We start from the raw sequence: 15,239 nt of genomic DNA, 5'->3' as shown, positions 1-15,239 counted from the left end.
GCCACCTTGCTGATCTTTGAGGGGCCCTATTCTCTCCCTAGTTACCCTTTTGTCCTTAATGTATTTGTAAAAACCCTTTGGATTCTCCTTAATTCTATTTGCCAAAGCTATCTCATGTCCCCGTTCTGCCCTCCTGATTTCCCTCTTAAGTATACTCCTACTGCCTTTATACTCTTCTAAGGATTTACTCGATCAACTGGTTTCCCTTGTCAACTCTACTAGTTACATCTTCATTAAATTCTAACAGATTAGTTAATCATGATTTCCCCTTCATAAATCCATGTAGAGGGAGTTTTACTCTGTATCTAACCCTGTGCTATGCCTGTCCTGGGTGAGTTTGCTGAAGATAGTTTGGAAGGCACTTTACGTTGAGTATAAAGGGAGATTTACTCTGACCTTGTGCTGTATGGAGACAGGATTTGTTGTTTATTTTGTGAATAAATAGCCTCTGAGAAGTGGTGTGGAAAGGTGAGCTGGTTACAGGGATGTATTCGGAGTCGGGGAGGGGGAGGGAGTTGGTGACTGAGTGTGTTCCCAGGGCCTGGGCCTGCTTCTTGCTGGATTCTAGTGTGAGTCGAGCTGCTGCGTGAGGTCGGATTTCAGGAAGAGAGGAGTGATTGCAGTGTCAGAGCCAGTCTGACGCTGGAACATTCTCCAGGGTGATACTGAGCCCTGACATGTATCAGACTGTTTGCTGGATTCATGATGTAACATCTGTTTAAACACTTTCAGGCCGTCTTTGATGTTGATAAGAACAAAGGCTTGACCCTGATTGAAATATTTGAAGGACTGACTGTTGACGATATCCGGAAATGTACAGGCTGTGACTTCAGTGTGAGTATCTGATTACTGCGACGCACTCGCCCTCACTCCCTTCCAGCTTGTTGGCAATAATGGAAAGCATTCCATTTCATTATTTGGCTCCCCTGCTTCTCTCATCTGTACACTGACTGGTGTCTCACAGTCCTCCCTCTCCCTCTCCCAGAGATACTTGTGCACTCACTGTCTTGCTCTCAGTCAGAGAGATACTTTGTTAAGTAATTTTATTTTAAAATACAATCCCTCCCGGCCATTCAGCCCAACAAGTCCACACCGACCCTCCAAATAGCATCCCAACCAGACACCCCTCTCCAACCCTTTACCCCTGCATTTCCCATGGCCAGTCCACCCTAACCTGCACATCTTTGGACTGTGGGAGGAAACCGGAGCACCCGGAGGAAACCCACGCAGACACGGGGAGAATGTGCAAACTCCACACAGACAGTCGCCCGAGGCAGGAATTGAACCCGGGTCTCTGGCACTGAGCCACCGTGCCACTCCTGTGTATGGCAAGGCACCTAGGGTGGTGAGGAGTCTGTTAGTGGTGAGGGGCTGGTGGAGGAGAGTTGGCAATTAAGGAAAGGTAAATGTTATTATTCAGTCTTGGTATCAGAGTGTCACTGGCTGGGTCAGCATCTAGTGGCCATCCCTGATTACCCTGTGGAGAGTCAACCCCATTGCTGTGGGTGTGGAGTCACACAGACCAGGTAAGGATGGCAGATTCCTTCCCTAAAGGACATTAGTGACCCAGATAGGTTTTTATAACAATTGACAATGGGTTCATGGCCAACGTTAGACTGCTAATTTCATGTTTTCATTGAATTCAAATTTCACCATCAGCCACGGCAGGATTTGCAGACTCTCTGGGGTTACCAATGCAGTGATAATGTCACTAGGCCATCCAGGGATGTGCGCCAATGTGTTAGGTAGCTAGTGATTTGGGATTGGGATTTCAGGGAGGCTGGGAGGGTGAGAATGCTCACAGCTTTCTCTGCTTGTGGTATACCCTGAGGGTGAGCTAACAGCTCTGCCTCTCTCTCTCTCTCCCTCCCCTACAGGTATCCCCGAACCTCCGGCCCATGGCACAGGTCTGAGAAAGTGGACAGAGCAGGCTTCCACTGGCTCTCAGCCTCTCCACGACGTTGTCCGAATCACAAAGGGAACTATTACAGTGCCTCGAATATACACCGAAACTTCACATCTACACATGTTAACAAATCAATATTCAACTGAATGTATTTTTCTGTTCCATGACGGGAAAATTTCACTGACTCTGTGCTTCCCGAATGAACGCACATATCATGGGGCTGTTGAAAGTGCAGAGTCAGTCAATTTATCCTGAAGGAATGTTATTAGGGGTTTGATACAGGATCCCATGCCTCCCTCTCACTGTATCTCGCTGTGTTCTTATCAGCTGTTTAAATGTTGCTGTTACATTTCTTTCTCGTCCAAGTTGCATCTTAGAAACAGTTGGTTTGTTCCAGGCAGTTTGTATTCCTCATCAGTGTGGTCAGTAATCCTGGATCTATTTGCTTTCTTTTCCCCTTGCTGCAGTGAGACTCCATTTCCCTCTGGTCACCAGGAGCAGTGGGAACATGGCCTCCTCTGGCTAAGGCAGCCATTTTGACCTGTTCCTTACACAGCCTCTACTCCTGGTCCACCCAGCAGCTCTGACAGCCAACAGGCAGACAGTGGCTACGTGTCTGACAGGGAGAGGGGGGGGGTGGGGGTTTTGGAGATCTGTGTGTTGACAACCAGCCAGGCTCCGCTGCAGAGCCCTAGCTGAGACTGAATACTGACTGTGGACACCATAACATTCAGCAACTTTGTCCCTGTGTGATGGAGAAAGCTGTTCCCTGGTAACGTGCTAATAGTGCTGTCAACCCCTCCCACCCCCAAATCAGCCTTCCACTCTGGCCTTTGAACCTGAACCCAGATATCCCCCTGGATTTTGGGAGTTGGAGGTGTCTACAGAGTTGTTAATTTCTCTGTCTCAGAGCAGAGACCCAGCAGTAAGCCAGGGAGTGGTGCTCAGTGCCTGGGGTTTTCAGCCTCTCCCCTCTTTTTGCCCTGTTCCCTTCGGGAGAGTTCGCAAAAAGACCATCCTGCCCTAGACCCTCAAACCAGCAGAACATCAGCATGACACCATCTGTTCAATTGGAGAGTGACATCTGTAATTTATGTAGCGCCTTTTGTGGTAATAAAGTATTGCAAGTGTTTTACAGAAGCACACATCAATCTGAAGCATTGATACTGAGCTGGGTGAGCAGGAAGATGAACAGCCTGTTACTCCAGAACCCGCTCTCTTTTTGGACTTGGCAATTCTAATTTCTGATTTCTCACCATGCCCAGTTGTGTTCTGTGAACAGCAGTACGGAGGAATGATCAAATCCTGAACCACTGTCTACTTCACAGCAACATTGTTCAGGACTTCTGCTGAAACCTACTGCTGATATTAGGCATTTTAAATTATTCTGTACGTGTGTGTGGGTGCATGTATGTGTATGTCTGTGTGAAAATGCATCTGCACATGCGTCCCTGTACACTCTTCCACTTGGGTCATGCCTGCAGTTGTTAAACAGGAATGAATGGGTACAAAGAAACCACATGCTTCAGGCAACCTTTACCCAGCACCAGCATTTCAGTCTGCCCAGAGAGCTGGGCAGTAAACACTACATTGGCCCTTTGTGATACAGCAGCCCACCCCATCGCTGTGACAGGGCTGAGTCAGTGAGCTGCATTCATCATCACTGGGATGGACCAGTTGAGCTGTAAAGAGAGACAAAATAGGCTTGGATTGTTCTGTTTAGAGCAGTGAAGACATGATTGAGATGCATCAGATTATGATTGGGTATGGACAAGGTGATTAGAGAGCAGCTTTCCCTTTCATTGAGGGGCCAATCATGAGGAGGTGTAGTTTTAGGGTAAGGGGCAGGAAGGGCAATTGAGAAAAAAAACCTTTTTAACTCTGAGGGCAGTGGGAATCTGGAATGCACTGCCTGGGAAAGTGATGAAGGCTGGAAATCTTCCAACCCATAAATATATTTGAATGAACACTTAAAATATCATAACATTGAAGGATATCGGACACATGCAGGAAATAGTGATTTGTGCACCTTTTGTGATAGTTATTTTGGGGTAGACTCAATGGGCCAAAGGGCCTCTTCTGTGCTGTATGACAATGACCAGTAACTGTGAGAGCCATTTGACAGCAAGACCCTGTACATCTTCAGGGTGCTCTCAGTCTCCACCAGATCAGTGTTTTCAAGTGCGTTGTCTCAACTTGATCGTTTGAGATTTGCTGGTGTGGTTTCGAGGGAGAGAGAGAGGAGTCTACAACCACAACTGGGAGAGCCAACTGCATGAGCAGCCCATTGCCATCTCCGCTACTGCCCCAGTCAGACAGTGAGAGTGACCTTGCTGCTTTGGGATGGTTTAATACCCAGCGATCAGTTAGGCTGCGGGAAGGTAGGTGTCTCGACAGTTGCTATCTATGTTCTGTATACCCTGTTTGTAAAGCCATTTAATTGTTTATATATAGGTTTCTAGTGTAAATATTATCGCAGACGCTGTTTATTGTTCGTCTCCAACACTGGATAAAATTCCACTTTGGGTTTAAATTATCTACCAAAGCTTAATCTTTGGTGAAAGTCCAACTTTGAACCTGCTCTTCACCTGCTGTGACATGTCAGAAGCACCTACCAGAATTTATTTCTTCTTTCAAGGGATGTGGGTGTGACTGGTAAGACCAGCATTTATTGCTCCTTCCTAATTGCTCCCCGAACAGGGTACCTCCCTCAGTCATTTCAGAGGACAATTACGTCCACATTGCTGTGGGTCTGGAGAAGGACATGCGATTTTTACAACAATTGATGATATTTTCATGGTCACTGAGACTAACTTCCAATCCCAGATTGATTCATAGTCTTCAGTTCAATCAGTCCACGCCAATCATGTTCCCAAACTAAACTACTCCCCCACCTGTACATGCTTGGCACATGTCCTTCCAACCCTTTCCTATTCACAAACTCATCCAAGTGTCTTTTAAACGTAACTGTACCTATATCCACCACTTTCTCTGGCAGTTCATATTACACGTGAACTGCTCAGTTAAAAAAAAGTTGCCCCTTGTATCCTTTCTAAATCTTTCTCCACTGTCCTTAAAAATATGCCCCCTAGTCTGAAATCCCCCACCCTTGAGAAAAGGCATGTGCTATTCACCTTATCTGTACCTTTCATGATTTTATAAATCTCTGTAAGGCCACCCCTCATTCTCCTACGCTCCAGTGAAAAAGAAACTCCCAGCCTGTCCTGCTAACTCGAGCTTCCCAGTCCCCAGCAGACTGTGTGCTGATTTGAACTCATCCCCAGAGCTTGAACCTGGGACTCTACATTACTGTTAAAACAAAGCAATATACTGCGGATACCTCAAATAGGAGAGAGTGCTGGAGAAACCTGGGAGGTCTCGCAGAATCTGGACAGAAGCGGAATTAATGTTTCGGATCTGGTAACTTGGAGAGAAACTGTTTGGTTCCAAAGTTGCTACCAGGGCTGCTGAATTTCTCTAGCACCTGCTATATTTCTTGCCTCTGGCTTACTGTCTCTACTCTACTGAGACACTATCTTTACTCACCTTAGTGTTAATTTATAACTTTGAATGGTACAGACAGGAGTTGTTTGCCTTGGAGCTTAGAAATTAAGAGGGGATTTAGGTCAGGTTTCCAAGATAATTAACATGAACTGATTTGTTTCTCTCTCTGTCTCCTGTAATGTCCTTTAGGGAGGGAAATCTGCCATCCTTACCTGGTCTGGCCTACACGTGACTCCAGACCCACAGCAATGTGTTTTTCTGTTCACTACCCTCTGAAATGGCCTAGTAAGGCACACAGTGGACAGTAAATGCTGACCCAGTCAGTGATGCTCACATCCAGTGAACATTCTTTTTTCAAAAGCCATCTGGTGGTGAATTGAGATTCCCTTTACCAAAAAAAAAATTAAAATACCTGCAAAGTGTTGATCCCTAGTCCGAGTTTGAGTCTTAACACGCACACGTACAGGATTCATGACAATCATAGAGATGTACAGCATGGAAACAGACCCTTCGTCCAACCCGTCCATACCAACCAGATATCCCAACCCAATCTAGTCCCACCTGCCAGCACCCAGCCCATATCCCTCCAAACCCTTCCTATTCATATATCCATCCAAATGCCTCTTAAATGTAATTGTACCAGCCTCCACCACATCCTCTGGCAGCTCATTCCATACACGTACCACCCTCTGCGTGAAAAAGTTGCCTCTTAGATCTCTTTTATATCTTTCCCCACTCACCCTAAACCTATGCCCTCTAGTTCTGGACTCCCCGACCCCAGGGAAAATACTTTATCTAATTATCCTGTCCATGTCCCTTAATTTTGTAAACCTCTATCAGGTCACCCCTCAGCCTCCGACGCTCCAGGGAAAACAGTCCCAGCCTGTTCAGCCTCTCCCTGTAGCTCAGATCCTCCAACCCTGGCAACATCCTTGCAAATCTTTTCTGAACCCTTTCAAGTGTCACAACATCTTTCCGATAGGAAGGAGACCAGAATTGCACGCAATACTCCCAACAGTGTCCTAACCAATGTCCTGTACAGCCACAACATGACCTCCCAACTCCTGGACTCAATACTCTAACCAATTAAGGAAAGCATACCAAACTCCTTCCTCACTGTCAGCAGTTACTGTTTTATACGCTGTTGCATTGTTTTGGAACTTTGGAGGAAAAAAATGTCAAAACAATGGCACTATTTTAAAACAAAAGGCCCGTCAGATTACAGTATTTTAATTCTTTACAAGGGGAGAGTGCCCAGTCAAAGGCTAGGCTAGCAACTCCAACGATCATCGGCTACAGCAGCATTGTCCTACACTCACATAAACCAGTTCCATGTGACCACATGTAATGGGCCTTCCTTCATGTGATTAAAGCAGCCTGCATCATGGTACAGAGTTCACCATCTTTCAACTGCTCCCTCAATATTGATCATCTTACCTGGTCGACAAGAGGAACAAGGAACAATGTTCTCCAAATAACATTTGTTTTTGGGTAATGTATTATAGGGTCTAACCTTCCTTTGTTTCCGTTGCTGTATTTCAGTATCTGGTGTCAGTATCACACTCTCATTGTGGTTACAGTTTAAGCGAGGATTGCAGGTGGGGTCTGTTGCTGCAAGATATTGCAACTGCTGACAGCTTGTTTAATGAAGTATGCTTTAACTTAAGTTGACTAAACTTAATGTCTCAGCAAGTGTAGCAATGTATAATTCTCTCTCTCTCTCTCTCTCTCTCTCTCTCTCTCTCTCTCTCTCTCTCTCTCTCTCATATACACACATACACATATACACACACACATGATTGCTCTTTCTAAGGACAGTAATTTTTTAGCCTTAATGAATTTTATAAAGTCTCTCCATGTCCATGGTTACTGCTTTCTCAAATATTTGTGGGGTTGTTGTTATCATGGTGGTGCCCGCTCCTGTTAGTACAGCACTAGCTCAGGGTTGCATACACCAATATTTTTCCGGAGAACCTAGAAACTATGGGTATTATGTGTCCCGAGGAAACATAGTCCTGATGTCCTTTTACTAGTGAGGCTGATGCTTCCCTTTCCTCCGGATATAGATTTGGACTTGAATATTACTGATATTACAACACAATTCAGCTTCTCCCAATGTAGCATGTATTTTGAAGGTGTATACTGTACCTTTAAGAGAGAGAGAGAATGCTGTTCTGAACTGAGAGATTACACGGACCTGTGTATATGACTAGATGACAGACCCAGGGTGTACTGGAAAATTGAAAATATGTTGCATTTAGCTGTGAAATTGATACCTGAGTTGATTGCTGTTTTGTTAACCATTTGAATTTAACCAAACAATTTTAATTATGGCCTAGGATACTAAAACCCAATTGAGTTTGAATTTATTGTTTTGCCAACATCATACCGATGAGACAATCCAATTTTGGGGGGTATAAAATGCAGAGCTTTTGAAAATTGGTCAGAGAGCAACTGCCATTGAGAGAGAAACACCTGGAGAGCTAATTCCAAACTAACATCTTGCTCTGAAAGAAATTTAGAAAATTCTCTGTATCAAAGGTAGCTTTTCACATGAAACGTACTCTCAGTACAAGAAAAAAGATGACCCAGGGAAATTAGCAGCTGGAAAAATGAAGATACACCAGAAGACAGCTGCTGTGTGGTTTTGAAATTAAGTTGATGTCACTTTAGTAAATGTCATACTGGAACAGCATATAGTTATAGAGTTGGAAGCAGATTGTAAGCAGTTAGGCAGGGGGACTTACAGTTATGAATTGTTGTTTCATGTTCACCTTTAGAGTTAAAAATTGATATTCTTTTCTTTAAACAGTGGAATTTGGGAGTTCTCTGTCACTCATATTTTAAGATTACGAGGCAAGGTGAACTTTTCTGGGTGTTTGGTTTAATTAACAGAGGGGTTCACCACCGTGCTGTAACACAGGACAAATGTGAAGCCCAAGGGGAAAGCATTTCAAACAGGAAGTTACAGGAAGCACAATTGTAGAAAGCCTTTCTCCATGTACCATGTTTGACTCTGAGCTGCCTCTGTACATTTTCAATGCTCTTAATTTCATAGTCTCAGAATTGTGGCGGTGTGGAAGGAGACCATTCAGTCCATAGTACCTGCACTGGTTCTGTCCCCTCATGCCAATCTCTTTCCTTTACCCCATATCCCTGCACACCATTTCTACCCCAATAACCATCCAATGCCCCTCTTGAATCCTCCATTGAACCTACATCCACCATATTCCTAGGAAGTACATTCTTTTGCCAAACAATGGTGTATGAATGATCTGAATGTGAGGGATAGAGGGTATTGCAGCCAAATTTACAGATGGTGCTAAAATAGATGTGAAAGTAAGTTGCAATGAAGAAAAGTGGATGGTAATAGGTTGGCTGATGATTGTGGATAAGTGAGAGGTTGTATATTTTGTTTGGAGAAATAAAAAGGTGAGAAACTTCAGAATGTGCAGAGGGATCGGGTTGTTGTTGTTGGGCATGGATCACAGTAAACTATGGTGTGGAGGAGCCGCTGTTGGACTGGGATGGACAAAGTTAAAAATCACACAACACCAGGTTACAGTTCAACAGGTGTTTAGGTACAGCAGGTAATAAGGAAGGCAAATGGGGTTTTGTATTTATTGCAAAAGGAACAGAACATAAAAGTACAGAAGTGTGGTTGCAACTGTACCAGGCATTAGTATGACTGCTCCTGGAGTATTGTGTAGTGTTGGTCCCTTTAGTTGAGAAGGGATGTAGTTGTATTGGATACAGCTCCCAGGAACTTCACTGGGTTGATTTGGAGATGGGGAACGGTGTGTGGTGGGAGGGGGGTTGTCTAATAAAGAGAGATGGATTCTGGGCCAGTGAATAAATTTGAGTATGATAGACAGATTTTTTAATGAGTAACGGGTTGAAGATTTATGGAGATGGGTGAGGAAAGTGGAGTTGAGGCTGAGATTAGATCAGCCATGATCATATTAAATGGTGGCGCAGGCTTGAGGGGCTGAATGGCCTTCTCCTGCTCTTTGTTACTAAATCCATACCCTGTCATTCTTGTTTTAACCCTTACTGAGGCCAGTGTCTCCCTGGTACTTGGCCTGGTTTGAATTCCCATGTCCCCACACTCTGAAATGTGGGTCTCTGGATACTAGTCCAGTGAGGCTATGATCGATCACTGTGTCCCTCCACGCTTCTGTCTGTAACTACGTTTCAAATGCAGAACAAAGTCTCCCTCCTGAAATGAAGTTAAAATGCACAACGCTGGATTGTGGCCGTGCAGGTGCACTGTGCAGTGTTTGAAACAAGAAACATGATGTACTGCAGGAACCACCCCCAACCTCCCACCTCAGAATGCACAGTATGGGATTAGAGTGCCACTCCCTGCTTTTGAAAATATCATTAACTGCACCAGGCCCTGAGTAAACACTGAAATTAACTTGTCCCTGCCTGACTGAAAGGTATGCAATAAACAGCACCTCCCCCAGCATCAACACATCCCGCTGTTAGAGTAAAGGAGAGTGATGAGACAGCAAAAGGTCCTGTTCTTACAACAGGTTTAATGTGTGTGTGTATATGGACAGCATCCCCCTCCCTCCACCTTCATTATTAAGTAATGTTGGCGCGTTGTTATAACCTTGCTGCTGTTGCATTGTTCAGGGAAGATGGTGGTGCTGTGATCATGTCGCCGGAATAGAAACTCCCACTAACATTGTGGGTGAAATAACCACACAGAGAAATTTATGTCGTTTTGAAAAGGAGTCTGCTGTCCTGACCTGGTCTGGCCTATAGGTGGCTCCAGACCCCCAGCAATGGGGTTAACAGCTCCATAACTACCCTCTGAAATGGCCAAGTGAGACTCACTTCAAGGGAACGAGGGGTGGGCTAGCCTTGCCTGTGACAAATAATAAAGAAAATAAATCTCAGCTGACAGTAGTACCACATAATCAGATCTCCGAGTGAAACCTGCCATCTATGAAGAGAAATCAAAGTTAATGTTTCAGGCAACTGAGACACTAACTCTGATTTCTCTCCACAGGAGCTGCCTGAGTGCCTGCAGATTATGCACTTTTTGAGCAGTCAATCCATGTAATATTTTGCAAATTCCAATTTGGAAATAGAACCAGTCTTTGACTCAAGATTGGGACACAGACAGACTCTAACCTCACACCTTTTAATGCATCGTCTGAGCTGTGGTGTCATTTTTTTTAATGAAACCTTAAGTTATCTCAGGAATATGACTGGAAAGAAGTTCTGGGATTTATATATTAATGAACCACAACCTGCAACCCATTCTAAAGATAAAAATCACACAACACCAGGTTATTGTCCAACAGGTTTAATTGGTGGTTGTGTTACACCACCAATGAAGGAGCAGCTCTCCGAAAGCTAGTGCTTCCAAATAGACCTGTTGGACTATAACCTGGTGTTGTGTGATTTTTAACTTTGCATACCCCAGTCCAACATTGGCATCTCCAAATCATTCTAAAGACGAAAGGCTTAACAGCAATCTACGCTTGTTCAATTTATCATTTTAGCTGCATCACACTGATCCTTTACAATAAATTCTGTGTCTTATGATCCTGCTCCCCAACCACCTGATGAAGGTGCAGTGCTATGAAAGCTAGTGCTTCCAAATAAACCTGCTGGACTATAACCTGGGGTTGTGTGGTTTTTAACTTGTCCACCCTAGTCCAACACCGGCTCGTCCATATTATTTCTTGGTGTCAGTTCCCCAAACTCCTCTTCTACAGCTTCCTGTTCATTCTGCAGCTTGTCCCCTGCTGGGGTTTTGCTGCTGGCACAGGTCTTTACTGTCTGGGAGAAACCTGTGCACACTCACTCAACTTCTGGATGCTTCTCTCCACCTGAAGGGTAACTCTTTCAGGATCTGTTTCCCATGGCAACAGCCCAATTTTATTCTTCCCTTGTTTTCAAAAACACCAAGCTGCTCACCTCAAGGTTTCTTAAAAGCATCATCTAAATCTTGGATAAAAGTAACAAGACACTGATGGAAACAAACAAAATAGGAGCAGGACTAGGTCGTTTGGCCCATTGAGTCTGCTCCCACCTTTTGTAATGATCGTAACTCCTGAGCCTGTTTCTCCTTTTCCCTCCTGTCCTTTGATCCCTCTAGCCCCAAGAGCTCTATCCAACTCCTTTCCGAAATCAATGTTCTGGCTCCAATAGCTTTCTGTGTCAGAGAATTGCACAGGCTCTCCACTCTCTGCGTGAAGACATTTCTCCTCAGCTCAGTCCTAAATAGCCCACCCTGTATTTTTCGACTGTGACCCCGATTCTGGAGTCCTCCACCATTGGAGCTGTCCAACCTACAAGGGAGATACTCAATAAATGGCAGCACACCAGGAAGCTCAGAGGGATCTTGGGGTGTTTGTCCACAGCCCCCTGGAGGTGGTAGGACAGGTGAATAGGGTGGTTAAGAAGGCCATGGGGATACTTGCCTTTATCAGTCGAGGCTTGGATGATCAGAGCAGGGAGGTTCTGGTGGAGCTGTACAGGAGTTTGGGGAGGCCACAGCTGGAGGACTGTGTGCAGTTTCTGGTGCCCACACTATAGGAAGGATGTGATTGTACTGGGAGGGGGTACAGAGGGGATTCACCAGGATACTGCCTGGGCTGGAGCAGGTTAGTGATGAAGACAGGCTGGAGAAGCTCAGGGTGGTTTCTTTAGAGCAGAGAAGGCTGATGGGGTGGGGCTGATCGAGGTGGATAAGATTATGAAGGGATGGGGGAGATAGAAAGCAGCTGCTCCCCTGTAGTCACAGGGTCAGTAATAGGGAACGTAATAGTTGGATGAAAGGGTGGTGGGGGTCTGGAATGAACTGCCTGGAGCGGGGGTGGGGGGAGTTGAGGCAAGAAACCTCACAACCTTCAAACAGTACTGGATGGAATATCATAACATTCCAGGCGATGGGCCAAGTGTGGGGGAAATGGGACTCGTCGATAGGTTAGTGCAGAATCAATGGGCTGAAGGGCCTCTGCTGTGCTGAATGACTTGATGACTCAGCACCATGTACAGAACCTAAAACAAAATTCAACATCCTTTTAATCCTACATAATGCAGAAATACAAATTAATACATGTTTCTATCCTCTTCAGCTGTTAAGGTTTCAATAATATCATTAACATTCCTAATAAAATCTCTCTAATCCAATCTCACTTCCCCACTGTATGCGTTGTCCCAGCTGTTTGAAACATTTAAAGCAGATGGACCATGTTAAACTGAGTTTAAACGTGACTGGTTTACATTCCACCTTCTTTTTCTGGCTTTGCCTTAAAAATAAAAATACTTTCTCCCTTCTCCTCTGGTTCATCATCTTTAAAACCTCGATCAGCTCCCTATCATCAGTCTTATATCGCAAAGAAAGATTGCTGGCCACTTTAATCTTTTCTGATCATTATAAACATTTGTTCAGGTATCATTTGAGGAATAAAAAATGATTCTTCTCCAGTATATCTCCTTATTTTCCTGCATTTTAAAATCCATTTTCTGATCTGTTCTTGAAGCCACTGTGTTTCTGTGACAAGTCCAGTTCCGTTTCTGATTCTGCCCCCCACCCCAAATATTGACAGTGGGGGATTCAGTGATGGTAACACCATTGACTGTCAAGAGGCAATGGTTAGATTATGTCTTATTGGAGATGGTCAGAGCTTGGCATTTGAATGGGGAAAATGTTATTTGCCACTCATCAGCCCAAACCTGGTTATTGTCCAGATCTGGCTGCATTTGAATACAGACTGCTTCAGTACCTGAGGAGTTGTGAATGGTGCTGATCATTGTACAATCATCAGGGAACATCTGACCTTGTGATGGAGGGAAGGTCATTGATGAAGCAGCTGGAGATGGTTGGGACTAGGACACTATCCTGAGGGACTCCTGCAGAGCTGTCCCGGAGCTGAGATGACTGACCTCCAACAACCCCAACCATCTTCCTCTGTGCCAGGGATGGCTCTAACCAGTGGAGAGTTTGCCCCCGATACCCATTGACTCCAATCTTGCCAGGGGCCCTTGATGCTATACTGAGTCAAATGCAGCCTTGATGTCAAGAGCTGTCCCTCTCCCCTCCCCTCGGGAATTCAGCTCTTTTGTCCATGTTTGGCCCAGGCTGAAACGAGGTCAGGAGCAGAGTGACCCTGGGGGAACCCAAACTGGGCGTCACTGAGCAGGTTATTGAATTGAGAGCTTGGCATTTGAATGGGGAAAATGTTATTTGCCACTCATCAGCCCAAACCTGGTTATTGTCCAGATCTGGCTGCATTTGAATACAGACTGCTTCAGTATCTGAGGAGTTGTGAATGGTGCTGAACATTGTACAATCATCGGTGAACATCCCCCACTTCTGACCTTGTGATGGAGGGAAGGTCATTGATGAAGCAGCTGAAGATGGTTGGGTCTAGGACACTGTCCTGAGGGACTCCTGCAGAGATATCCTGGAGCTGAGGTGACTGACCTCCAACAACCCCAACCATCTTCCTCTGTGCCAGGGATGGCTCTAACCAGCGGAGAGTTTGCCCCCGATACCCATTGGCTCCAATCTTGCCAGGGGCCCTTGATACTATACTGAGTCAAATGCAGCCTTGATGTCAAGGGCTGTCCCTCTCCCCTCCCCTCTGGAATTCAGCTCTTTTGTCCATGTTTGGCCCAGGCTGAAACGAGGTCAGGAGCTGAGTGACCCTGGGGGAACCCAAACTGGGGGTCACTGAGCAGGTTATTGAATTGAATTGAATTAAATTTATTATCATGTGTACCGAGGCACAGTGAAAAGTTTTGTCTTGTGAGCAATACAGGCAGATCACAGAGTTAAGTCGCATAGATAATAAATAATAGGTAAATATCGGCAAAAACACAGGTACAGGCAAATGCTAAGATTTTGTGAGTCCATTCAGTATTCTAACAACAATAGGATAGAAACTGTTTTGAAACCGGCTGGTGCATGTGTTCAGGCTTCTGTACCTTCTCCCCGATGGTAGAGGTTGTAGAAAAACATTGCCAGGGTGGGATGGATCTTTGAGAATGCTGGAGGCCTTTCCTTGACAGTGGGCCTGGTAGATAGATTCTATAGATGGGAGGTTGGCCTTTGTGATTGTCCAGGCCGAATTCACCACTCTCTGTAACCGTCTCTGATCTTGAATGGTACAGTTGCCATACCAGGTAGTGATACATCCAGACAGAATGCTCTCGATGGTCCACCTATAAAAGTTGGCAAGGGTATTCGCCGTCATGCCAAACTTCCTCGGCTGCCTGAGGAAGAAGAGATGTTGTTGGGCCTTTGTAACCTGTGCGTCCACATGAAGAGTCCAAGAAAGCTTGTTGTGGATGACCACTTCCAGGAGCTTGACACTCTCCACTCATCCCACCGCTGTGCTGTTAATGTGTCAGAGGGCATGAGTAACATCCCGCCGAAAGTCAATAATGAGTTCCTTGGTTTTGCCGGCATTGAGAGCTAAGTTGTTCTCAGTCCGCCATTTTCCAGATCTTCCACCTCCCGTCTGTAATCTGTTTCATCGCCATCTGAGATTCGACCGACTATGGTGATGTCGTCAGCGAACTTGTAAATGGCATTAGTCTGGTATTTGGCGATGCAGTCATGGGTATACAGTGAGTACAGTAGGGGGCTGTGTACACACTCCTGGGGGGGCTCTAATGTTGAGTGTTAGTGAGGATGAAATATTGTTCCCAATCTTCACGGATTGTGGCCTGTGGGTTAGAAAACTGAGGATCCAGTTACAGAGAGAGGGGCTTAGTCCGAGATCCCTAAGTTTAGTAATCAGTCTCGAGGGGATAATAGTATTGAAGGCTGACCTGTAGTCAATGAGTAGGATTCTTA

The 15,239-nt window shown here is 45.2% G+C and overlaps 1 protein-coding gene across 1 annotated transcript in view; it reads left to right on the top strand.

Annotated features, from left to right (window-relative positions):
• LOC122565524 (succinyl-CoA:3-ketoacid coenzyme A transferase 1, mitochondrial-like) overlaps nt 1–3,046 on the top strand; it is a 45,253-nt gene extending 42,207 nt beyond the window's left edge. The window contains exons 16-17 of the mRNA XM_043721578.1: nt 733–834; nt 1,878–3,046. Of these exons, the coding sequence (XP_043577513.1) occupies nt 733–834; nt 1,878–1,913 (138 nt within the window). The 3' untranslated portion in view covers nt 1,914–3,046. The remainder of the gene's footprint in view (nt 1–732; nt 835–1,877) is intronic.
• The last annotated feature ends 12,193 nt before the right edge of the window (nt 3,047–15,239 follow it).

Source organism: Chiloscyllium plagiosum, chromosome 2 (genome assembly GCF_004010195.1).
Source record: "Chiloscyllium plagiosum isolate BGI_BamShark_2017 chromosome 2, ASM401019v2, whole genome shotgun sequence".
Taxonomy (NCBI): domain Eukaryota; kingdom Metazoa; phylum Chordata; class Chondrichthyes; order Orectolobiformes; family Hemiscylliidae; genus Chiloscyllium; species Chiloscyllium plagiosum.
This window is presented reverse-complemented; position numbering and strand designations above follow the sequence as displayed.